This window comes from Coffea arabica, chromosome 6c (genome assembly GCF_036785885.1).
Source record: "Coffea arabica cultivar ET-39 chromosome 6c, Coffea Arabica ET-39 HiFi, whole genome shotgun sequence".
Taxonomy (NCBI): Eukaryota; Viridiplantae; Streptophyta; class Magnoliopsida; order Gentianales; family Rubiaceae; genus Coffea; species Coffea arabica.
Genome location: NC_092320.1, coordinates 8,140,653 through 8,166,593, shown reverse-complemented (window position 1 = coordinate 8,166,593; position 25,941 = coordinate 8,140,653). Strand labels below are relative to the sequence as shown.

Genomic DNA, 25,941 nt, shown 5'->3' with positions numbered 1-25,941 from the left:
CCCAAAAAATAGCTAATCCAGTTTTTTAAGCCACTGGAACAATTGTTGAAAATTTTACTCCACTCCACTTAATGTATGCTATGGGTCACCTAACTTCAAGAGGTTGACCCATTTTATTATCATCCCGTCTCTGGACTCAAAACCAAGTTGTCACTGCCCCTCGCCACCTCCCCATTGTCAAACGAAAACCATTTGCACTTTTACCATATATATATATGTAAAAAAAAAAAAAAAAATTTACTGCTATCACACCTAATTTGGCCCTAGAGCTACATAGCGCATTTTAAAAAAAAACAAATTAAATAAAATATAGCTATTAGTCCTGATTATTGGGACACGTGTTAACATCTCGATGATATGCTGCATTGCTTATCCAAGTTGCACACTGGATCCAAAAACTCACCCACGGTTTTGGGGAGCGCTTTCTCCTCTACTCAAACCACTGGCTCCCCTCATCTTGCTCCTTTTAATTAATTAAGTGCTCCTTGAGTTGGTAAGAATTCAGAAACTCGAGTCGATGAAATGGACTATCTTATCACAAGTTCCTTAATTCTTTGCATTTTAACTTTTTCCACTGCTATTTGAGTCTTAGGGCAAGACACCTGACTACCGACAATCACGTTAGGTGAGGTGACCGATGTACCCTTGTACAGAGCAGAGCATGTTTACATGGGGAAGGCAAAATCACCGACCGGGATGGGAATTAAATAGTGGGTGGGATTTGAAGGGGGCATTACTTAATTAAGGATAAAAAGGCAATAATTTCAGAAACCTCTCCTAAGGTTTTTAACTATTTCATTAGCTTCCTTTCAAAGTTTGAAAATTGTACTAATCTCCTTTAAGGTTAATTATTTTGTAACATTTAGACTTAATCAGTAATTAAAAAGTGATATTAGGAGAAAGAAAACATGATTCCACCATTACCTTTCATATACTACATTATCTAGTTAATTAAATACCAATTCACACATTAAAGAAGACACTAAATGGACACATAGTATCAAAAAAATAGTATATTATTCTATATTTTTTTCATTTAATGCAAGATCCAAATTATTATTTTTGGTTACATGCTTACTATCAAACCTGATTAACAACAAATAATTAAAAAATTTTGCAACCAGAACATTATAGAGAGCAAACGTTAACATCACAAATATCCTTGTAAGTATATTAAGGTTAGTTGTGGAGATTTTTATAGTATTAAAGTTAGCTCTTTTTATGTTTTGGTTGCATTTTGATTATTTGATAATGGATTTGTTATTGAAAAGAGTAATTTGGATGTGAAATATATTGAATGATGTACTATTTTTTGATGTTATATGTGATTTGATCCCTAATAAGAAACAACAAATTATAGTGTGTTTTTCTTTAATGTGTAGATTGATGTTAGATTAACCAAATAATACAGTAGATAAAAGACAATTGTGAAATCATGTTATCTTCTCTCTCTCAATATCACTTTTTTATTACTGGTTGGATCTAGACGTTACAATATAATAAATCTATAGAGAGGTTAGTGTAATTTTTGAAATTTAAAGAGAGACTAGTGAAATAATTAAAAATTTCAGGGAGGTTTCTAAAATTATCCCAAAAAAAAAAAAAAACGTGACCCACCTTTGAACATTGATGAAAAGGTTAAATTGAAAAAAGAGTGGAAAGAAAAGGAGTTTTTTTGGGCATAAAAAAGGGGGCAAAGCAATAAAATGATAATGCAGTGACTTTAACTTATTCAGTCTCCATGCATTGGGGGGAGGGCTAATTGACGTTACTATAAGTAATTTGTTAACTTTAACTTAACTTACTTCAGTCTCCATACATTGGGGGATAATGTAGTAACTTTAACTTACATCAGTCTCCGTACATTTGGTGGGACGTTACTATAAGTATTTGTTAACTTGGTTCGACGTAAATCATGATATTTGATCTGGGGCAAAGTCGATCCCGTAAAAAGAATCTGCCGACCACAAAAAAAAAAAAAAAAAAAAAAAAAACAAGTAGAAACTAAAGAAAACAAGTGACTCCCGACGTTGGATATCAACTGAAACCATCAAACTCTGTCAGCAACTCCCACCAGTTACAAATCTTTTGCCACAGAGACGTATGAAATCTATGTCCACCTTCGCCGCTGGGGGTTCTATAAATAGCCAAACTCACCTCACTAATCAGGCAGACCCCCGGAAGCATTTCCTTATTTATCTCCTTCCAAAATCAATTTACTCCAGTGTTATAACCTTCCGCATTTCCTTCAACAAGGCTACTACCAGAATGGCTGCTGCCAAAAATGTCGCTCAGTCTCCTCTTGAGAGAAGCTGCAGCTTGGCATCGCTAGACCATAAGCTGGCCATGGCCAAACGCTGTTCTCATGGTACGGTACAGCTAACTTTTCCTTTTTCTTCTTTTAATTACTAGCTAGTAGCACGCTGCTCCTTTTCACTCATAAAGTAGGACCCCCCCCCCCCCCCCCCCCCCCCCCCCCCAAAAAAAAAAAAAAGTTTCATCAATTAACAAGAAAACTTTCTGATAAAAACGATGCTTTCGAAAGCAAACATGTAAAATTGACAAGTGTTGATCGTTGCATCCGCAGAGGGTGTCGTCGCCGGAGCTAAAGCAGCTGCGGTTGCTTCTATTGCAACTGCCATCCCAACTGTAAGCCCATCCATGCTTCGTAGTTCGCGTTGTAAATTTTAAGAAAAATCACTTTGTAATATCGATTGCATTTGCGGATTAAATAATCTGCCTTTGTTATCCGAAAAAAGGGTGACCCAAATTTTTTTTTTTTTAAAAAAAAAAGAAAAAAAAAAACGTTTTTGAGCTTCAAATGTATGAGAAAAATCAGAAAAAGGTATAATCAGATGAAAATTCCAAACGCTTAACATATAGTAGTATTTGTTCTTTTTTTTTTTTTTTTTTTTTTCTCTGTCTTGCAAATAAGTAGTAAAAAAAGTGAGAAATGCATGCAGCTGGCTAGTGCAAGAATGGTCCCGTGGGCAAGAGCCAATCTCAACCCAACTGCCCAAGCTCTCATTGTTTCCACAGGTAAGAAATGCTGCTGCTACTAGTAATAGTCAGCATCTTTCTCTAACTCCTAAAAAATAATTAACATCATCCCCGGCCAAGCTAAAAGAAATTATTATATAGCAAAGATTTTTATGGTTTCAAATTAATGTTGCAGTGGCTGGAATGGCTTATTTCATCGTAGCGGACAAGACTGTTTTGGCGACAGCAAGGCGAAACTCCTTCAATCGGCAGACCTCCTCATCAGCCTCTAACAACTAGCACTTGCTTTAATGCTAATTATGTACTCCTCCTAGCGAACTAGGATGCAGTTGTCGTTGTTGTTGCGGTACTAAATACTATTGACTGCTACCGCCATCTATCTATGGTTTGTGAATGCATAAATAAAAATGTTGAGCTTCTTTTCTGCTTTTAAGAGAATCCATCCCCGGATTTTGTGTCCAATCGAAGCTCCTTTACCTTTTTTTTTTTTTCCTAATCTGAATATCTAGTCCAATGTTCCAATCTACCTATTTACTTGGGGTCGGTCAAATTCAAAGCTGGCCGCACCCTACCTTGAATGCCGATGAGAAATTTATATACGGAAAAAAGTTTGATTATACGGTACTAATGTGTAATTTTGTCAACACCAACTTATGGTCAATAAGAGCCCCTAGTGGGTAGTTCGGCTGAGATTGGTCGATTTTACAACAAGTTCTCAAGTTTAACCCCCACTTGCTATAATATTGTTGCTGGTATCATTAGGGTGAGCTCTGCCACCTTGGAAAATTAGTCTGAGTGATTTCACTCAAAATACTTCTTAGACCGGAAAAAAAAAAACAAACTTATGGTCAATAAGACGCACTATCATTAAAACACGATTGGATTGAAGGGCTTTAAAATTCGGGGAAACCCAACTCATGCAATACCTTGGGCCTAATCGATACCAATAAAAACAAAAGTTGGGCCAAATCCATTAGAAGTTAGAACCCGGTTTTGTTCTCCAGCAGGCTAACACCACCATTTGCACGTCTTGACTCGTCTCCTCCGGCCACTGCAACGTTTTTCGTCCTACCAGATTTGGCAATTGGTTTTGTCAAAGGCCAATTTACACTTCAATCTCATCTCCTCCGAGTCCTTGCTTCCTCGCATTTTCTGATGGAAGCCCTGCTCTCTTCTTCTTCTTCTTCTGGTGTAACCGCGAAGTACTCAATTCCTCCTCCGGGTCCACTCCGATTTACTGGTCAATCCGTGAGACCAATACCCGTCCGGATACTGACGGTGGGCAAGAAGAGGTCAGCCGGGGTGCAACTCATAGTTGACGATTACGTTAACAAACTCAGCCACTATTGCCCGGTTGAGGATGTTCGGGTGAAATCCAACCCCAAGAGTGCTCGCGATCCGACGGTTCAGATTGAACATGAGGACCAGGCTTGCATGCGGTGTATCAAGTCCCAGGATGAATGGGTTGTGCTGTTGGACGAGCGTGGGCTGGAGCTGGATTCTATTCAAACGGCTTCATTCATTGGGAACGCTTTAATTGATGGAGCTCCGAGCCTTCTATTTTGCATTGGTGGACCTTATGGTCATGGACGACTTTTGCGCCGGCGGGCCAATGTCTCAATCAAGTTGTCATCTTTGGTCTTGAATCATGAAGTTGCTCTTGTTGTGCTAATGGAGCAGCTCTATCGGGCCTGGACCATTCTTAAAGGCCACAAGTATCATCATCACTGAACATTAATTGATGGTTCAAAAAATTTTTTTTTTTCTAAAAAATATTAGCCAGTTAATTGTACCAATTGTCTATTGCTATTTAAGAGATGCAACCAACTTTCATTTGCAACATTAGTCATATAGATTCGGAGCTTTCACGTTATAAACAGCTAAGTGCTTAATGTAATTTTCCATTTTGAGCTGCAAACTCCAACTAGGAAACAGCCATCAATTGAAATCTAACTTAGTTTGCCTAAAGTGCAACAAATCTACCAATAGTCCATGCATGAGCAACAGCCATCCTTGAAATGGTGAAACCGATTGCGATCCCTGGCAATGATCTCCCTGTTGAATATCTTAGATATCAGCTTTGTGGCCGAATGGCAGTTGCCACAAACTCGGAGATTCTTTACAATCCTCAGGGTCGTTCCCGGTTTTGTACTGATCAATCCAAATGCAATCGCCAACCTCTCACTGTGTTGACTCAGTATCCCTTCCTTCCACTCCTCATCCATGTCATAATGGACTTCCGATGTATTGGGAACGTGCCCTGCCATTTCTAGCCGCCTATCTATTTCGTCCAACATCCTGTATATGTCTTCGCTCTGTGGATGTGTCCTATCACTGACAAGAAACTCGTGCACAACGGAGTCTAGTTCAATGGACGTGCAGCCAGGAACTTTCTTCAGTCCATTATCATTGAGCATGGTTCTTATTCTAGCTACATCATTCCACCTTCCTGCTCCTGCATAGATATTTGACAAAAGCACATATGCTCCATGATTGTTGGGGTCCAATTTGAAAAGGCTGCTGGCAGCATATTCACCTAATTCAAGGTTTCCATGAATCCTGCAAGCTCCAAGAAGGGAACTCCATATGGCACCATCAGGCTCAATATCCATACACTCCAACAGTGACTTTGCTTCATCGAATAATCCAGCTCGACCCAAAAGATCAATCATGCATCCATAGTGCGGCAATTTGGGTTGGATTTTGTAATCTTGGACCATGGAACTAAAATGCAGGCGACCAAGTTCAACCAAACCACCATGGCTACAAGCTGACAAAAGACCAACAAAAGTAACGTCATCAGGTTCGATACCCTCCTCAATCAATTTGGAGAAAAGATCAATTGCACCATGTGCATTCCCATGCATGGCTAGCCCTGATATCATCACATTCCAAGAAGACAGGCTTTTAGTTTCCAACCCAAAGAACACTTGTTTTGCAGCTTCGATACTTCCGCATTTAGCATACATGTCAATAAGACTCGCCCAAAGTGAGGAATTTTGCAAGTGATGGCAATTTTTGTTGATATAAACATGTATCCATCTGCCCATATCTAAAGCGCCCATATGCGCGCAAGCTGGAAGAATGTTCAAGAATGTAACATCGTTAGGTTCCACACGCTCTAGTTGCATATGGCGAAAAACAGCCAAGGCTTCTTTATACTCACTCACATGCGTATGTCCGCCGATCATAACATTCCACGAAACAATATTTTTCACTTCCATACCATCAAACACACTTCGAGCTGTATCAATCTCACCACATTTCGCATACATATCAACCAGAGCGTTAGCCAGTCGAGGATTCGAATCAAGCCCATTTCTATTGATCCAAGAATCCACCCGCTTCCCCAGTTGAAGCCCGGCTGAACGTGCACAAGCAGAAAGAACACTCACTAATGTGCTCTCATTAGGCGTGACATTTAACTTCCACATATTTTCAAACAAACTCAAGGCCTCCCCAAATCTTCCCACTTCAGCATATCCTGAAATCATAGCATTCCATGAGACCACATCTCTAACAGGAATCCCATCAAAAAGTTCCCTAGCCTCATCCAAACAGCCCCTCGAAACGTAGCCACCTATCAGTGCTGTAAAAGACACGGCATCTCTGAAACTACTTTTTTCAAACACTTGTCTAGCATGACCGAGTTCACCAATTTGAGCATACATATTGATAATTGAAGTATGTATATGAACATAACTGTCCAAACCGAGTTTAACCACACATCCATGAACTTGTTTTCCTATCTGGGCTGCCATTAATTTCTTGCAAGACTTGAAAAGGGAAGGAAATGTATAGGAATTTGGATAATTGCCTAACGAAACCATTTTTACGTAAAACTCCAGAGCTAATTCAGGATTTGAGCTTAACGCGTACCCATGAATTATTGTATTCCATAAGATTTCGGTGGGATTCTCAATGGCGTCAAAGATTAGTAGCGCGTAATTTGAGTTACCAGACTGGCTTAAGGCGCAAAAGCCGACTAGTTTGCTTAGCCCGAAATGGGTATTGTGGAGGCCGAATTTTATGAATTGGGCGTGGATTTGTTTGAGGGTCTCCATATTTTTGCATCCGGAGAGAAGGGATAGGGAAGGATGCTTTTGCAGGAGGCTGCAAGGGGGATTGGATTCCGGAGGGATGTGGAAAGCTGAAGCCTTTGAGGTAAATGGGGACGAGGGAAGGGCCATGAGTTTCTGGGTGGAAAAAAGTAAAAGAAAAAGGGATACGAGGGAAAGATGTGATAATTTCGTTTGAATATGATTTAACAGTTTTCTTCAAACTTCATACTACTTTCTTTAGTGATGCCCATGCCCTCTTTTCATTGGATTGGATTGGATAATCAGCAATTTTTATCGTTTAACTTGCTATTTTGAGGATGGAGCATCTGAGGTGCAAAGCTGTGAGACGCTGTGGTCCAAGTCCAACAAATTAATTAAATCAATCATTGAACCCATCCGAAAAATAAATATACTGCAAAAGCACTCCCATTAGTCTTCTGGACCCGGGAGAGTGGAGACTGCTCTGCTGACTGGGAAAGCGTTTGCGGTGGCGACACACACGCAAGGATCGAACTAACAAGTTGTGGCTGGCAAACGATAGAAGGGACGGTTGAAATGGCGACTTCTGTGATGGACCTGACCTGATATTGCTCAAGAATCGTGATGGTCAAAGCTCATATTTGAACACGAAAGCCAGCGATATTTAGCGTATAATTGAGATTTCTGACCCCATGCATAGAATGTGGCATTAAGTTCTTTAGCATATCACCCAATTAAAATCCCTTTATTGATTGTATAAATGCAGTGAAACGCGGCAGTTTAAAAAACGCTTGAAATCTTTGTTACAGATGACTAATGGATTTTCGTAATGGGCGTCCAGTTCCATATCCAACTGAGATACTTTACTACTCACGTTCACTAAAACCCAAATCATTTGTTTATTCACATCTCGCACCTAGCACTCTCTACCATATCATGACATTACGAAAGTTCAAAAGCTGGCCCTTAATTCTTTCCCGTGAGAACAATTGAAAATTGTTTGTGCATTTGAAGTGTTATTGGAGCATTTATCAGCTTTTCACTTTAAAAGATTAGTATTGATTCATGTTCATACTCGTATTGAAGATCTTATCAGTAGAAACGGTCAAAGTTAGATGCACACCACCTCATATCATAACAAGCTTGCATCAGACTATCCTTTTACCGCCTCCCACCCCCACAAAGAGAATAAAATAAAAAGGTAAAACCCAACCTTGGCATTGCAGCAAAATCGCAGAGTCTTTTGCAGCCCACAAGACTGCAAGCCAATAACCCTGGTATAATTCCCCTAATTTCAGATGTTTAGATCGAATTCATAAAGGGAAAGGGAAAGGGAATTTGGAGTCATTATCTTGCTTTTATGGTCACAATCAGTTATCAAGATCAAGGATATATTTTTTAGGTGAAGCAAGCACTCGACGTTCTTTGTTTAGAAAGTGTGCCTATAACCATCACGATTAACACACCAAGCACTAGTAGCGCTATCGGAAGGCGAAGGCGAAAGCTCCACCTAGCTCCCTCGAGTAGCAGTGAAAAACAGTCGCAGAATATCCCAAAATTCAAATGCTACGGCTATTTTTTGCATCGCCCCTTAGGATGTGGATTCTGGCAAGTATTATTGAGGAGAATTGGACTGCTTTAGAGAATGGTCACATATTGTAGAATAAAGGATGGCGTGGGGTGGGGAGGCATTGTCTAAGGTTTTACATAAGACGAATATTCACTGTGTCTGCTCTGGTGATCAAGTTTTTTTTTCTTTCTGGGCTGAGCAACGATTCCTCCTTATCGAATCCGAGGTCAAAACACAAGCATCTGTGCTCGCATGGAATCCCCATTGCTTGCCATGTCAGCCATGTCGGCCCTGAACTATCGTTACAGCAACCCAATTATGTCTAGGGGTGTACTCGAGTCGAGTCAAGTTCGAGTACTGCTATACTCGATCTCGACTCGGCCTATAATTGATTATACTCGAGCTCGATTGAGTCGGAGAATCTCAACTCGAGCTTGACTCGAGGAAATCCTTTTTAAAGGCTCGAGACTCTACTCGACTCGATAAGGCCTGACTCAGACTCGATAAGGCCTGACTCAAGATCAGGCCTTATCGAGTCGAGTAAACTGATCAGGCCTGACTCAAAGTCAGACCTTATCGAGCCGAGTAAACTGATCAATCGAGCTTTTAAGGCCAAATTATGTCTGTGTCCTTCTGCACCCACCTTAATAAGTGACATGCCAAGTTGCCAAAGGCAAGTCCCACTGTCCCAGGTCTCCCATGCAACTCTTACGTTTGATTTGTAAGTGGCTTAATCAACAGTTGGGATCCTCCGTTTCATTATTCGATGTTAAATTTAGTGTAATTCCATTTATCAGGTATAAGTAGAATAAATTTAAATAAATAGTGCATGACAAGTTAAATAAATAAAACATTTGACATAAACGTAGAGTGTGTTTGGATAGTAAATTATTTGAGATAATTTTATTAAAAAAATACTGTAGAACTTTTTTTGATGTGATGTATGTGAGATAAAAAGGTAATTGAAAAATGTGTTAATGATCCAAATAAATCAGTGTGTGTAAATAAGGTGTAAATAATGTGTAGAAATGACACTGAATTACTACTGAAAAAGTGACACTAATTAATCAAGTAGAAAATTTGTGTGGTTTTCTTTTAACTTCAAAATAGTGACACGGTCATGATCTAGCCCTTTTGCTCCTCTAGGTTACAGCATTTTTAGCTTGGCGTTTATCACATGAACAAGAAAGAAAAACGCTAAATAGTGACAAACCCTTTTCCACATGACAATGTGCTTGTAAAGGTGAACCCTTTTCCAAGTGCTTAATGACGGTGGATTACTGGATGAAAAGGTACGTTGCATACCCAAAAAGCTCGCGCAATTAGTGAAGTGAAAATACACGAAAGGGCATAGGAATAAGGCAGAAAGACAGGAAGAGACTTTAGAAGCCAATAATTAACGAAAAGCAAGAAAACGAAAAGGGTAGTAAAATAGAGAAAGCATGGCAGCTTAGAACAGTAAATTAGCACTTCTTCCGTCCCACTTTGATAGTTCTATATTCTTTTTTATCTGTCCCAAATTGTAGTCCACTTTCCAATTGAAGAATGTAGTTGTATTTTAATTTTCCTAAAATACCCTTATTCAATATAAGTAGTTGTTACTATAAACCTACCATATTAAATGAGAATTGATTCTTTTTTTACCATTAATTCAAATTCCAATAAAATTGTATCATATTTAATGTGAGGGTATTTTAGAAAAATAGTAATCAAAATTTATTTTTTCAACAAAGTTAACTATTTTTTGTTAAACTGCGTAAAAAAAAAAAACAGAACTATCAAAATGAAACGGAGAGAGTACCATTTAAGAAGGCGTCAAAAAGGAGCACAAAAATATTGATAATAGGATGCAAAAGGACAGGAAAACCCAAAACAAAGAGAAGAATACCCCTGAAACGCAGACAAAATCACTGAGGTAGACGACCCTCGAAAGTCGAAACAACTGGGCTAATTCCTTAGACTATTGCTTGAAAGAAAAAAAGACGTCTACATACGGATCTGACAGGTAGGGGGTATAAATTTATGGGTACCGGGCTGTCTCAGCCCGGCACCTGACACTTTTCTTTTTTTTTTTTTTTTTTTAAAAAATCCACATTGGTGCCGGGCTGTCTCAGCCCGGCACCTGACACATTTTTAGCAGGTGTGGGCTGACAGAATTTTGTGTCGGGCAGATTCTCCTTTTTTTTTTTTTTTTTTTTTAAAGCTGTGCACCAGACAGCTTTTTAAAGCCATGCGCCCCTCCATGCAATTTCCTGACCCGCCAGAGCTTTTGTATTTACGTTCTTAGCAATTTTGCACAAATCTATTTTCATCTCTTTCTTACGTTTCAACTTTGAAATGAAAATTAATTAACTTAAAAGACTAAAAGATTTAGTACTTCAGGTCGACTCAACTTTTTATTAAACTTTTTTTTTTCTTGTTTTGATTTTTTGATTTTTTTTTATGGGACATTTATGGAATTATCATCACAATACAAACTACGAAAAAAATTCAGAACTTAAATAGATGTTCTATGGTTATGCATTATGTTCGATTGGTAAAATGCATTAATTCAATATAAGTACCAACATGAGAATGAATACAAATTCTAAAATGTTACGGTTAATTACAATTAATTCCAAAACCATATATCTTATTTCTCACTTTACCTCCGTAATTTTTATTTTTGCTCAGTTAACCCCCTATACGATGAAATTACCCTTCCCATATTTTCATTTTTCATTTACCTTTTTCCGTTTACCTTTAATTACCCTTCCTTTTTTCGTCTATTTTATTCTTTTTTCTCTTTCCTCTATCTTTCGTCCTTTTCAATATAAAGAAAAGGAACAATAAAGTGACAAAGAAAATATAAGAGCACAAAAGAGGAAGAAGAAAATGCTAGAGGAAAAAGAGTTAATAATTGTATAGGTATAATTGTTTCCAATGCAAGACAAAGCGAGACAAAAAACGTTGTTAGGAGCTAAAGTGAAAAATGATATATATTCTAAGGAAATTAATTATGATTAACGCCTATGCTCAATTTGTAACAAGTTCAAATCATCAAAAGTAGCATCCTCTACCCTGATCATGGATTCATGATCTTCAATGTCCAATGACCCAACAAGATTAAAAAACTTTACTTTAAAATTGCTCCTAAATACTTAATAAATGCTTTTGATACTTTTTCATTGGTATTATTTGTTCGTTATCCAAAAGTTGAGAGTTGAGCCTCTTTTAAAAGAGTTACTCTACTCTCGCGGATGTTAAGAATTACCCTGAACCATTCATATTTCTCCCTTGCCGCCCCTTTCCCTATCAGTTCACCAAAAAAAGCCCTAAGCGGTTATTTTTTTTTCAATACTAGCAATTGTAGTGGAAAAGTTGATTTCCCCTGTGGGTTGATCAAAAAACCCTAAGTTGTTGTGGGTTGATCAAAAAACCCTAAGTGATGAATTTTGTTTCAACCTAGCAATTCTAGTAGAAGGTTGGAGTCACGTACGCTAATTTTGCTGACCGGTTATATTTTTTTTTTTTGTTTTTAAGAAAACACCGTGGGTGTCAGTGAAAGAATGTGTCAGTTGCCGGGCTGAGACAGCCCGGCACCCATGTGGATTTAAAAAAAAAAAAAAAAAAAAAAAAAGAAAAGTGTCAGGTGCCGGGCTGTCTCAGCCCGGCACCCATAAATTTATACCCCCTGCCTGTCAGAACCGTAAGTAGACGTCTTTTTTTCTTTCAAGCAATAGTCTAAGGAATTAGCCAAACAACTGAGTGTTTTTGTACTTGACATGTCCCTGTTCCACATTAATTATAGATATAGCAAAATTAATAGTATAAATGTGGTGAGACCCCCATTATATGAGTTCAAACCCCATCTTTGGATTGTGACTTACAATCCAAATTCTGAAACTCTGCCTGAGAAAATCTCCACGGCTAACGCGCAAATGACTATAGAATGGGGCACCTATTCTGTAGAAATTACGTGCAGGATTGAGTATCAGTCGTCTTAAGCTATCTTGGTTGAGATTATTCATCAAGTCTGTCGTCTTTTTACTCACGATTTAACCGAATGGTCCCGCGACAGGACTCTTTTCCATCATATGCTTTAACTGGGGAGCCATTTGGTTCAAATCACAATCACCATCACTATGAGTATGATAAATTTAGAAACAGTAATGACAATGATAAAAATTCTTATAGCGTTTGGTGATTTTACGGCAATGATTTTAGTAATTAAAAAATTAACATATGAGCGAAGTGCTACTTTTTAGTAATTAATCATAAAACCCATAATGGAGATCTACAAAACTCATCAACCGGCTTTAAATGAAGATTATGTGTGGATGTGATTGAAATTGACACTTGCCTTAAAGCCCACTAACCAAACTCCTACTTTATGGTTCATGTATCCTTATTGCCATAGTTTGGGAGTCTAGAATAGAAAAGAAAATAAGAGAAAAGATAAGTTATAAAAGTAAAGAACGGACGAGAAAGGATCAAGTTTCTACCTAAGTTGTTTGGAGTATTAAAAAAGAAAAGAAGGTGAGTGGTTTTCAAACAAGTTACTTTACAAATATGCCCTTTCTATAAACAAATGTGAAACTTGATGGAAATTTGATTGTTTGCTGCAATCTAATGAAAACTATAGAATACTATGAGGCATAAACTAATAGCTCTTTATGTGTTTTCTTTATCGAATAAAAATTACCAGTTCTTTATGTGTTTTCTTTATCGAAAGGATGTGTTTTGGCGAGGGTTTTGTAATGGAGGGACTCATTGAAAATTAAAATTTTTTGCATCAGGATTTTAAAGGTGATATTAACATATATGAAGATTTACTTAAAACTTCTGTGTGTTTCTTACAAGTTGGGCGGAAAGTTTTCCAAAACATGGAGTTAGGGAAGTAAAATCTTTTCAAATCTTTTCTTTTTCCTTCCCATTTTTGCTCCCAAACAATGGAAAAAGTTTATTATTCTTTCAAAATCTTTCTTTTCTTTTCGTTTCCTTCCTCCCAGACTAGCTATTAGTGATTCATATATCCTTCCTTATTGTAACACGCCAAAGATGTTCATCCGTTTGTTAGAGAGTGCATTGAACAATAGGTTTAAAAACTCCATGCCGACATGAAAAACTCAAAGAAGGTTGTACTAAATAAAAACCATTGATGTGTCTCACAAAATAAATAGTAAAGAAAACGTATGATTTACAGTATTTGTTATTGGTTTATAGCTTAGATCTTTGATAAAGTAGCAGTGTAAAATGTACTTATAAGAGTGGAATTAGCTTCATAAGATGTGTAGTTGTAATTATTTTCGGTCTAAATTAACATTCCCGTGAATATACAACTTTAGAAGGTCCTTATTCCAAATTTTTTATGAATTGAAACCTCGTACCAACGGCTTAAACTTTGGAATCTTTTTTTTTTTTTTTTTAATTGTTGGTAAATTAAACCTTCGAATCTTTGAACAGTCGTTCGACTTGTTGTCTAGTCTTGGACAGCCTTGTATCATCTAACTCATGTCCATACATAAACATATCTTCTCAGCATATGCCTTTTCGGCTATATCTTATTGAGTCAAATCAAAAGCTCTGACAAAGTGATAATAACTTAGGCTCCCATGACTATTGTGCATGTTTCAATAATTCCAAGATGCCGAATGCCAATTTTGCTTAGCTAGTCTAGCGGGATTAAGAATTTTTTCCTTGATACATATGCTTCTGCATGTTTCTGAATTCCTATATATATACTATTGGACATTTGGTATCTTAACTTCATCTTGATAAAAGTACGGCAAAAGAGGCAGCGAAGGCCGGTTAGATTACTTTTATCTTTTGATGCTTAATCTGTAGCATGTTATAATTCCATTTCCAAATGGGAAAATGCCTCTTAATGATCATTACGACTGCAAGGGAAAAAAAAAAAACGTAATCGATACCAACAAAAAGAAGTAGAACGTAATCTTATCAAAGAAGTAGGATATTAGGACACAAGTGTTGCTTCCGTTGCAAGATGAAGACGTCAATCTTTTTATCACCGATCAGGTCATTTTAAAGCACAAGCAATGAAAAATCTTTTTCTGTTGTGTAGCATAAATCAATTACTGTCTCATGGTATGTTTGATTCACAGCGGCTGCAAAATTTTCATGCGAAGATCCAACTAGTGGAACCATAAAACTATGGTGCTATATATATGTGTGTGTGTGTGTGTGGGGGGGGGGATTGTGGTAGGTAGACTTGCGTTTTAGTACGATTAAGAGTGATTTTTGTATTTTTTTTTCATAATTTGGTGTACACTTTCAAACACGATTATATTTATGCACCAGATTGGTTTACGCTATTAATTAAAATTTATGAATGCAACAAAATTACAGAAATTAAAAAGTATAATACCGGAACAAAAATGTGTATGTGCATGCAAACAAAGCACCCTAGGCATGCAGAAAAGTTCTGTGGCCGGTTATGTTTGCAGGTGAAGAGCGAGGCCCATATTTAGGATATAGTGAGTAAATGGTAGATATCGGGAGTGCCTCCTTGGCAACAAAACTTTATTAGTAGGGGACGCAAAGAATGGCAGCTGGATGTGCATCTTCAAATGGCTTTTGAATTATTGCAGTAAAGAAGGAATCAAAAACAAGGAAGAATAGAATTTGGCGAGACAGGTGCATTATAAGGAATTTATTCCCATATGGAAAGTTACCCTACAGAGATTTTCTGCATTTAAACCTGAACTATGTATGCCGGAACCAAATGAAGCCTGCTCAAAAGGAAGGTCCATTTGATGTTACGTGGAAAGCCAAGTAAGCTTAAGGCGTATGCATCCAAGTAAACTTGCTACGTAAGTGGGGAAAGTAAGGATCCAGGCTGCATGAAAATCTTTGAAAACCATCAAGGCATCAACCACCAGTAGGAATTAGGATTCAAACAGGATCCAGAACTTCAATCTGATATTGCATATGAACAGATGTTTTGTTTTCAGGCATTTTTCTAATCGTTTAAATAGAAACTTGCCCAATGTATAGAGCGATTATATTATGCTATTATATCATTCATCTATTCATGAAAAGGACGTTGATTCCAGACGCAGGTGACTTTGGCATTCTAGGTGAGGTAAAATATCTGTGCACTTAACTTTTCCATATAACATCATCTCTTACGAGACTTCACCAGAAATGGATGAGAGAATAGAGAATAAATTTTCGAAACATTTTTTAAATACAAAATTCGCGTTGAGAATCATGGAAAGAGGGGCATTATGGGACTCACTGTGTAAGAAAAATGTGCTTCTGTGCATGCACTAGTTAGTTCAGAACTTAGCAAGCCCACCTCCCCATGCCTCCACAATCCAAAAGACGGCAAGAAATACTAGTAAAAGACTTATCTAATCATTTATACTTTTGGAATCTAACCAGAAGGAAACCATCTGCAGAAACAAATAAATAACATGTTTAAAAAAAAAGTAAAAAAGAAATCTAAGGGCCCGGCCCCACTCTCGAGCAGCCTCAACAACTATATAAACCAACTCAATCCATTCTTCCAAAAATCACCAACCAACTCCAGCAACAAACAACCAGTGCTTACAAGTCACCAAGTGCTGTGTTATCGTTCCTTCCCTTCTTCAGTGTTTCTTTTGAGGTGAGCCCATATTGATTGCTGCGCTTTCTTCTGCATTAGCTCAATTAGGTCATTCTAGGGCCAAGATATATGTTTTCGATCTTCCTACTCAGAATAATGATTTGCACATCCAAGTTATGGGATTCAGTGTTGCATGTAAACAACATGTATAGCCTCGTATTCAATTTTGGGCAGGCCATGGTTCCATTTAGTAGAGTTTCTTTCGCCTGCATTTTTTTTCTACTAGGCCTTTTAAGCTAGTGCACTTAGCAAGGTGATATTAGTATTTAATTGACACAAACAGTGCCGGTTTGCATCATGAAATAGGCCATCCACAAAGACGCATTTCAGAAATATCTATTTTGATCCTGCTTGTGTAGTTAACACTTTTTGTTTTTTATTATTTCAGATAGTGAGTGAAGGACAAATCATGAGTAGGGAAGGAGATTGGTTGTGTGCTGCTTGCCAGTACTCAAACTTCAAGAGGCGTGATGCATGTCAAAAATGTGGATGTCCCAAGTATGCATCGCCTGAGGATATCTCCTCTTATAGGATACACAAAACAGAAGTCTTGCCTGGAGATTGGTATTGCACTGCAATGAACTGTGGGGCTCATAATTACGCAAGCCGAACAAGCTGCTATAGATGCGGTGCAATGAAGAGTGATAACTGTGGGTACGGGGTTGGCATGATGGCACCTGGAGGTTACCTATATGATTCCAGTGCCCTTCCTGGTTGGAAAACTGGTGACTGGATTTGCACCAGGTTGGTCATATTAATTTCATCTTTTCTTTCCTTCTCTTTTTCGCGAAGAAAGTGAAAGAACTCATGATTTTGAATTAATCCCATTTCAGATAAATCAAGCTTCTCTATATTTCTCTGATTAGATTAAATTTTACTGCCTCTTGTGTTTGATTAATGGAGAACAAGAAGTTAAGCAGGCATTGGACGTCATCATTTCATGTGACTGTTTTATCTAATGTAAGCAATCCTTCTTTCACCAGATATGGATGCGGTGAGCACAACTATGCTAGCAGGACGGAATGCCATAAATGCAAAATGCTTAGGGATTTCTGTGAGTCGTCATCTGCTATTCATCAATCAACTGGAAGTACTTGTCTTTGATGTTTTCCCTTTAAATTTAGTTTAAGAACCCACATTCCTAAGCATATCATTCTTTTACTTTTCAGGAACGCCGTCTAAGGCAGTGAATCAAGGAAGAGAATTAAGTACTTGTATAATTAGGAGTTATCTCACTATGATCGGCAACAGTGACCCTCCTCAAACACATCAATTTTCTCTCTAGTCTTTCTTCTTTTCTCGTCCAATAAATTGTAGGTTCCTGGTAGACGACCAAAATTTCATTAGCATTGTTCCGTAGTTAATTTCTGAGAGAAGGGTTCCTAGCTAACAACATTGTACGGTTAATTATTACATGAAACTAATGAAATCCCTTCGTTTTCCTGTTAATCTTTCAAACATATAACGCGTCAGTTAAAGGATGACAATCCATGGGGTCCAAGTAACTGTTCATAGTGTCTATCAGCAGCATTGCAATGGAAGCCAGAATAATTCAAAGAAGGCAAATGCCATGGACCACCATTAGAGCAATAAAATAGCGGCAAAAATTTGCAAGAATCTGAAATTAGATTCAAGAATCCTGCTGCTGATCGACTAGTTCGAGCAGGAAGGTGGTCTTGTTTGGAGCAATACTTGATTGATTCCTTTAAGCATCTAGTCCCAAACAACGCGAAATAATTTGATGTAGATAAGAACCTGATGCTCCGCTTTTAAGGGCACGTATTCGAGTCAGTTCCAACCTTTCATTCATTTCTTCCTTTCCAGGCTTCTGATAGAGTAGCTTTGTGCCATCTTCACAAATCACGAGCCATGGCACTTTGCCCAAAAGACAAGCTATTAAGAAAAAGGAAACTAATATGCTCTTAAGACCACTGCCAGATCAGGAAACATGGTTCGAATTAAGCTAAGAATTCAGTTTTTAAAGCATATTTAGATCCCATCATTTTGACTTGATTGGAATGTTGAATATATGCTGGGTACAACATTCAGTTTTTAAAACAGAATGCTTTTCCCCGGCCCCTACAATACTACATTGCTCAGCTTTCAAGAGATTCTAGCCTCCTGTCATTGTCTAGCTATTATATGCTGTGTCGATGCTAGACAAGTGCTCAACTTCGTGTGGACTTATTTTTTGGCATATCTATCTCCGGATGTCTTAATTGTGTATTCAGGTCTAATCTAATTAATCAGGCCTTTTCTTGCTAGTGTATTTATTTTCCTCATCTTAATAAGTAACAATATATGTATATACATCGTACTTTATCTATTGAAAAAGACTAAATATACACGTAAAGGAGAATCCATGCAAATTGTGAACTGCACTCTAATATTCCAGCAGATGACGTAATGTTTTCCTTTTTTTTTTTTTTCAATTAACACGATAGATTCTACTTTACACCTATTTTTACTTTATATTAAGGAGAAGGATAGATCCAAATGGATCAATAAAGAATTCAAAGGAAACTGAACCGCTGTCGAACTAGACGAGTACCTCTACACCCGTCGGTGAAATTTAAAGATATTTTCGATAAAAATACAAGTTAAATCTCTTAATCTACACCCAAAAAAGAATTTTAAATCTCTTTTGATGGTTGACGTAATGTTATCTACTTTTAACCTCATCATGGATTGTGCTGAAGAGGGAATATTTCGCAACAAGAAAGCATTAGATTAAACGTGCCTTGTCAACCAACTAAAGTGACCTATCATAGAACCACAAAGTCAAATGCATGTCTTTGCTTTCATTATGAGTATATATACAGTCACATCTTTTTAAGGTGCCAGAACTATAAGAACACCTGAGACAAACATATGCTTGTCTTTTTCTCCGTTTACTAGATGTTGTAAAGAAGCAGTTCTATCTTTGGAAGCAAAAGCCTGATCCATAATGGAGTTTTCTGTTTTTTATGCTACTGGCAAGTACTACTAACCAAGTTACAAGGCCTCAATTACGCGCTTAGTTCCGGGCTGTGTGTTGCGTTGGCGTCTGATTGCCTGCCTGTGTACGCGCGTAAGAAAGAAGGGAACAGAAATGACAAAGTAAAGGGTAAAGTGATTTGAGTGGATTTGCAAACTTTAATCTTTTAAAATAAAATCCAATCTTAATTGATTATTCTATATTACACTGTCTCTAAAAGACAATCTTTTTTTAATATGAAAATGGGGTAAGAAAAAAAAGAAATACATTAATTCCCATTGAAAGTAGAAGTGTTGGCATATTATATCAAATCCAAAAAGTAGAAATTTCTATATATATATATATATATATATATATATATATATATATATATATATATATATATATATATATGTTATTTAGTAGTGTTTTAGTCGAGTCAAATTTTTAGTAGTTTTGTTGGACTGCTAGTTTTATTGTTTAGAAATTAATATTTTATTAGAAAATTTCTAGTTTATAAATAGGAGTGATATCATCGTGGTTAGTTGAGAAGAGTGGAAGTTTGAAAAATATTATTATGGCGTATGATTAATATATTATTATTGATATTATTCTTCTATTGTCAAAGTTAGAGGGTAAGAGTTGTTAGAGTTAGAGGATAAGATTTATTGTGAATAAATCAATTGATTGAGTTAGACAACAGAATTAGTCCTTAATTATTCGGTTGGTGAATATATAAGAGGATAAGAGTTGAATTACCGTGTAACATATGCAAACTTCAACTGACCCTTTTATAAGACAAATGAAATTATCTTAAGTGTCAAAAATCAAGGAGGCTATAATTGTAGTTATGTGCACTTAGATAATAAAACTGCATGTTTGTAACCAGAGGGTAAAAACCATTTATAAAAAATTCATTTTTAATTTTCTAGTTTAAATTTTTATGTCCACACATAATTCTGAGAGGGAGAAATCTGGTTAGCTTGTAGCTCACCCCTTAGTTATCTGTCATAATTATGCTATATAATCATATAATCATCAAAGTATGGTGTACAAACTTTAAATGCTCAAATAATTTCATGTTGTATTAATTATGAATTTATTAAATGCGAATTCAACTGGGGTGTTCTAGTGTTAATTACTTTTGTAAAAATAAAATAAAATGTCAAAATTTTTGAAGAGAATAAATATGAATGTATATATGTTTGCACGATAAAATATACAAAAAAGGAATAGTGTATGGATAAAATAACAAATAAAAGAATTTGCTGTCTTATATAAGGGATAATTTCAGAAACCTTCCCTGAGGTTACCTGCATTTTCACACAGCTCCCCTCAGGTTTAGAAAATTACACCAACCACCCTTGATGCAGTGAAATGACAACAATGTCCTTGATTAAATAGATAATCTATACCATGCGATGAAACAAAATAGTGAAATGGAAAAAAAAATTTCAGTACTACCCATCTTGCCACAGATTCACCAACTACTTATAGTTCCCTGTTTCTCTCATTCCTCTTAAGTCCTATCTCTTTTCTCGTTTTTCCCATAACCTGCTCCCATCAACCATAATGACAGCAAAGCTATGTCCGTCTCTCTTATTCTCAGTAATTAGAACCTTTTGATTTTTCAACTTTTCTTATGCTTTGTTGATGCTAATGACTTGAAATTGCCAAATAATAAATTGAGATGAGTAGATTTTATTGTCGAAATAGATAGCGATGAAGAGGATACTAGTGATAGATTTAAAAGAAAAAAAGAAACTGATGGTTGGAAGGGGAAGAGGTCTAGATGAGGGGCATACAATTTTGCCTTCCATAAAGATAAATTTTCTTGTATATTAACCGTTGCATTTGGATTTCTTTAAATGATTTGCAATAGTTGATAACAGTTTGCTATGGATATCGAAGTTGGTCTAGATCCCTAGATGTTGACGGAGTATTACTAAATTATATGCTTTGCTATGTAAAAGCATTGCTCTTTGGTATTGGTGGTTGTAGGCTAGGATATTGTTTTATGTTTGGCAAGATGACAGCCAATGAGATCGCAGTTTGGAATTTGAGATTGGTTGATTTTGGGCAAGGAATGAAATAGATGAATTGTAGAAACATTTGGGTATTTAAGGTGACTGTTGTAATTGATTTGCACTGAAAGCATTTGAATAAAGGTTGGGGATTTTGTGACTGCCCAAATTTTGGGAACTGAGTTGGAGTGAATTTGAGACTCTATCATACTGTTGAGACTTGAGAGGGATTGAGTTAAGAATGTTTGATTGGTTGCAAAAATGTATAGGTGAAAGGTGATGACTAAATTATTTTTCCTTTTTGTTTTCACAATTTTAATAGAAGGGTAGTTTAGAATTATTGAAAAAGAATCTAGGTTATTGGGCCTACATGGTTACCTAAATAGTAACAGTAAGGGTAGTAAATGTAATTTTGAATATTTGAGGGGAGCTATCTGTAATTAATAGAAACCTCAGGGGAGGTTTCTGAAATTATCCCCTTATATAATTACTTCATGGATTGAGTGAACTGTCCAGGCCTAAAAGGCCAAGGGAGAAAGAACGAAGAGGCAGAACAATTTCCGCCCTGTCCCAACAAAAAATTGAAAAAAATCAAAATTGGACCATTAGACCGATAACAAACGAGCCCACCGGCGGATTGGCAATTTAAAATTTGCTAATCTGTTTTATATTAATCGGTCCCACACATTAATCTAATTCTGAGTATTTTACATAATTATTCATGTAATTATTTAAGTATTGCCAAAATAATGCATATAATTTATATACTAACATAATTGTCCATCGGATTAATGAGGTTTAGGTGACTGTTGAAGGGTTTTAGCCGTTTAGGGCTCTCAGGGTTTTAGGGTTTCTTGCATCGTCTTTCCTTGTGCTAATTTTCCTTGGAGGGATTCTTTTAAGGCGGCTATGCCCTGGGCGACTCTAGGAAACTTCAAAAAAGTTGTCCATAACTTTTGATTTCAATCTGGGTTTCGTTTTCTTGAAAAAAGTTTAATTTTCGGGACAAGATCATCTGCCTATTCAGTTGGGAAATTTCAGGTTTGTTGATCCTGCATTGCCTACCTATTTATTTATTTGTATAAAAAATTCTTGCTTTAAACCAAAGACAAAAGATTAATCAGGTGATTTTGTTTGTAAAAGATTTTCTCTCCACTTTACAGGATTGATAAGATTTTTATGTTTTTTTCTTCTCCTGATCATTCTTTACTTTTATTTAGACGGAATTTAATTGTCTTGTCAATTTTTTGTATCGCATGCATATCAGGTTTCTTCCGGATTTTCTTTTGTGCAACTGCAATTAAGGGAGTATGAATTAGGAATCGAGATTGATCTTTTTATTCTTTTTATCAAACAGAATGAAACTGATACGTCTGTTTTGGCCAGTTAGTTATGTATTCTCTTTAGTATCCTAGATCATTGTTTTCTGCTGAAAATTCGATCTGTATTAATTTTTCTTGTAAAAGGAACAGAAACAATCATATTGGACTTAGCCTGAAGCCCTGTCACCGCAACAAAATGAGATTTCCTAATCCTCCTCCACCTGTACCGCCATTGTCACCACCACAGCCACCACTTCCTGCCTATACGCAGAGGCCCTTTTCAGATGGTGATGTTGGTGGGTTTTGGCCAGGACTTCCATTGGAATACCCTGGCTTTCCAGCTGGCTTTCCAGTAAACCACGAAGATCTTGATCTTTATGAGCGTTTTGAGCATGCACCTCCTCCCAAGTGACCAAGGAACTCAGATAATAATAATGCAGTTTCTGAACCATTCTCAACACTGATTAATCCTCGGATGAACCCTTCAAATCCTCTGGGAAGTAAAGGAACAAGCCATATCTTTTATAAGACTCGCATGTGTGCAAAGTTCTTGTTTGGAAGTTGCAAGAATGGGGAAAAATGCACTTATGCACATGGGATTGAAGATATGAGAGAACCCCCACCAAATTGGCAAGAATTTCTTGCTGAAAAAGATGGAGCGGCTAGGACCTGGACTGATGATCAGAGACTAATCCACAAGATGAAACTTTGCAAGAAGTTTTACAATGGTGAAGAGTGTCCGTATGGGGAAAAGTGCAACTTTCTTCACGAACGTCGTATACCTAGTTTTAGTTCTCTTGATGAACGCCCAAGGTCCAAGACTGATTTGCCAATGCAGAGGGAGAGTTCTGTAATAAGCATTGGAACCAGAGGATCGTCAATTGGGAATCCAAGCGATTATGATCAGCCAGAAGTCAGCAGGCCTGTTGATCCAAACATGGATGCCTTAAGACCTAAAACTTCATCTTGGAAAACAAAGTTATGTAGCAAATGGGAGATAACAGGTCGCTGCCCCTTTGGAGAAAGATGTCATTTCGCCCACGGGCAGTCCGGTACAGCTGTTGCTATTTATTTTAATTTTCAGTTGATCATGTTTTCTCCCTCTGTTGTTTTGTTACCTGTAGATTCGTTATTCTGTTTCTCATCTTGCTTGTTGCACTAAGCTAAACAGAAAGGCATTGCATTCAGTTTGATTCCACGAAGGGCTGGGAAAAGAAAAATTACTGTTCCATTAGCTGATTTCTCTTCCTGTTTTCTAGTCCCTTCATCCAAGCTGTAGATCAAGGATTTACCGATTCTAGGACTTGTATTGTTTGTTTGACTGCAATAGAATTTTAAGTCTAACCTATGTCAAAGAAATTTTGTAAGATCAACAATCTCTAATAACTTGCCTGAATAGTGAGGGAAAAAATGGGTAGAGTTGTCGTTGCCTTTTTTAGAAATAATCCACAAACCTCACCCCTTTCCGGGCACTGACCATAGCTTAGGTGCATAGCCGCATGTAATTTTACTTGAAAATGATTTCAGTCTTAATTTCCATGACTTGAGGATCGTTCTCCACAGTCAGAAACATAATCTTGACCATGTCTGCATTTTATGTTGACAACTTGACATAGGAGAGTCTTTGCTCTGCTGATAATTGCAGGCAGCATCTTTTTGCTGATGCTTAATAGTAGATTATACAATCAATTAATTTCTGACAGATATTGGTGAAATTGTTAGTTTGGAGCAAGTCATTGTTATTATTAGAGCCAAGGGTACCAAAGCAAAGCTGGTTGTCTTTTTTTCCTCTTTTCCATTAACCTGTTCATCAATAGTGATGGTTGGAGTTATGACCAGTCGAAATTTTTTTTTTTGATATGTAGGAGTCTATTGCAGCACGTCAGAAGTTACGCTATTCCTCTTGTTCCGCATAGATTCGTTTTCTTCATTTTATTAGACTTAATTCTGATCTAATGAGCATAAGCAATTTTATCTGTTCTTGATTCTTTGCCAACTCTCTGAAGTCTAAGATTTGTCTGTGATTTTTCTCTGCGAACTCTCTGAAGTCTAAGATTTGTCTGCGAATTTTCTCCTTTTTGACAGAACTAAATGTATCAACTGCCCAAGTTGATGTTGAAGTGACGGTGAATTCTAGTCCTTTTCAAACAAAGCCGGTTTCTATTCCCGTATTTGACTCATCCGCTGCTAATTTAGAGGTTGGTGCTCCTGTACCAGAAGTGATGCAGGATAAGAACTTTTCATGGTGGAGACCGAAAAAGAAGATGAACAAAATTTATGCTGATTGGCTTGATGATCAAACTCCACCTCATGGCTCTCCCAATGAAGTTGAGGATCGGTAAATCTTTGGCATTCCAGCTGCCAAAATTGAAGTTCGAAAGTTCAACTGCAGTTGAAGCTTTAACTAAAATTTACCAGACAATCGACCGGGGTGGTAAAATCTATAGTATACCCTTTTCTTCTCTTTATACCTTAACCTTATGGGATGATGACAATAGTTGATGATCCCCATTGGCATTACTCTGCCCTTCACCAGAAAGATCAGTTTCGTATCTAGAAGAGAATTCCGTTGTCTGTAGCTGAACAAAGTAATCTTTACAGTGACTGAAAATTCAATTCTATTATTCTTTCCAAATTGTCTTCCCGACCTTCTTGAGATGTTGCTTTAGACTGCAATTTCATTTAACAGAACAGTCAGTGTCCGCAAGAGCTGATGGTTATCTTTTCTCTGCAGCATATCTTCAAAGTTTGATTTCATCATCTTAGGATTTTTCTTTGTTTGTTCAACATCCCTTTGCAGAACAAGGAAAAGAATTTTGAGCATTTTTCTAACAATTTTGTGATGTAATATTCGTAAGATAATAAGGTGATTGAAAGATTAAAAAAAAGTAATTAAAAAATGTATTGATGATGCAACTAAAATATTCTTTCCAAATTAGATGAGTTAGCCTTTCTTTGACAGCGTGCTTTTATTGCAGTACACAGGCGCATTCTGATAAATAGCACATGGTGGAAACTGTGGTATACACTATCAATAGCATTAGACTAGATTACGGTGCACTAGTTCTGTAGTAAAGTTGCAAGACAATTCCTCTTTTCCTCATTCTGACTTAGCTTGAAATCTAGAAATTTTGTTCTAGAAATATCCCTATGATGTTCATGTATTTTAACTCCAAAAAACGAAAGCTCTAATGATCTTTCTATAAGTTGCAGCACCTTTAGATGATTCAATGGAAACTCTCGGTTTTAGACTTGATGAAGTCAGGCCCTAGAAGTTAGTAGTGTTCCGTTTCCAATAACCCAGTCCAAATAGAACATTTTGTTGTGTAGATAAGAAGTTAAATGCCATCAGCTTCAATTAAACATAAAAAAAAAAAAAAAAAAACAAAGCTTCTGTAAAAATCTAAATCCTTGAAAATT

At 36.9% G+C, this 25,941-nt stretch overlaps 4 protein-coding genes across 5 annotated transcripts; 3 read left to right on the top strand and 1 right to left on the bottom strand.

Moving 5' to 3' along the window:
• Window positions 1-2,093: 2,093 nt before the first annotated feature.
• On the top strand, window positions 2,094-4,849 carry LOC113692480 (early nodulin-93-like). Of its 2 annotated transcripts, XM_027210892.2 has the most exons (4): window positions 2,161-2,368; window positions 2,588-2,649; window positions 2,964-3,039; window positions 3,176-3,438. In XM_027210892.2, the coding sequence occupies exons 1-4, from the start codon at window positions 2,269-2,271 to the stop codon at window positions 3,277-3,279; spliced, it is 342 nt and encodes a 113-aa protein (XP_027066693.1). In that variant the 5' UTR covers window positions 2,161-2,268; the 3' UTR covers window positions 3,280-3,438. The 2 variants fall into 2 exon arrangements, with proteins under 2 accessions (XP_071908716.1, XP_027066693.1); XM_072052615.1 differs by lacking the exons at window positions 2,588-2,649; window positions 2,964-3,039 and having other exon boundaries at window positions 2,094-2,368; window positions 3,176-4,849.
• On the bottom strand, window positions 2,889-7,319 carry LOC113692141 (pentatricopeptide repeat-containing protein At1g08070, chloroplastic-like). Its single transcript, XM_027210512.2, has one exon. It carries the CDS (start codon window positions 7,188-7,190, stop codon window positions 4,980-4,982), a length of 2,211 nt encoding a protein of 736 aa, XP_027066313.1. The 5' UTR covers window positions 7,191-7,319; the 3' UTR covers window positions 2,889-4,979.
• An 8,816-nt stretch (window positions 7,320-16,135) lies between these two features.
• On the top strand, window positions 16,136-17,668 carry LOC113694290 (uncharacterized). The gene is made up of 4 exons (XM_027213199.2): window positions 16,136-16,219; window positions 16,608-16,963; window positions 17,203-17,273; window positions 17,389-17,668. Coding segments are annotated over exons 2-4 (408 nt in total). The 5' UTR covers window positions 16,136-16,219; window positions 16,608-16,628; the 3' UTR covers window positions 17,391-17,668.
• Window positions 17,669-21,732: 4,064 nt separating this feature from the next.
• Window positions 21,733-25,156, top strand: LOC113692457 (zinc finger CCCH domain-containing protein 39). Its single transcript, XM_027210867.2, is given in 3 exon segments — window positions 21,733-22,240; window positions 22,672-23,573; window positions 24,607-25,156. Coding segments are annotated over 2 exon segments (1,113 nt in total). The 5' UTR covers window positions 21,733-22,240; window positions 22,672-22,717; the 3' UTR covers window positions 24,864-25,156.
• The last annotated feature ends 785 nt before the right edge of the window (window positions 25,157-25,941 follow it).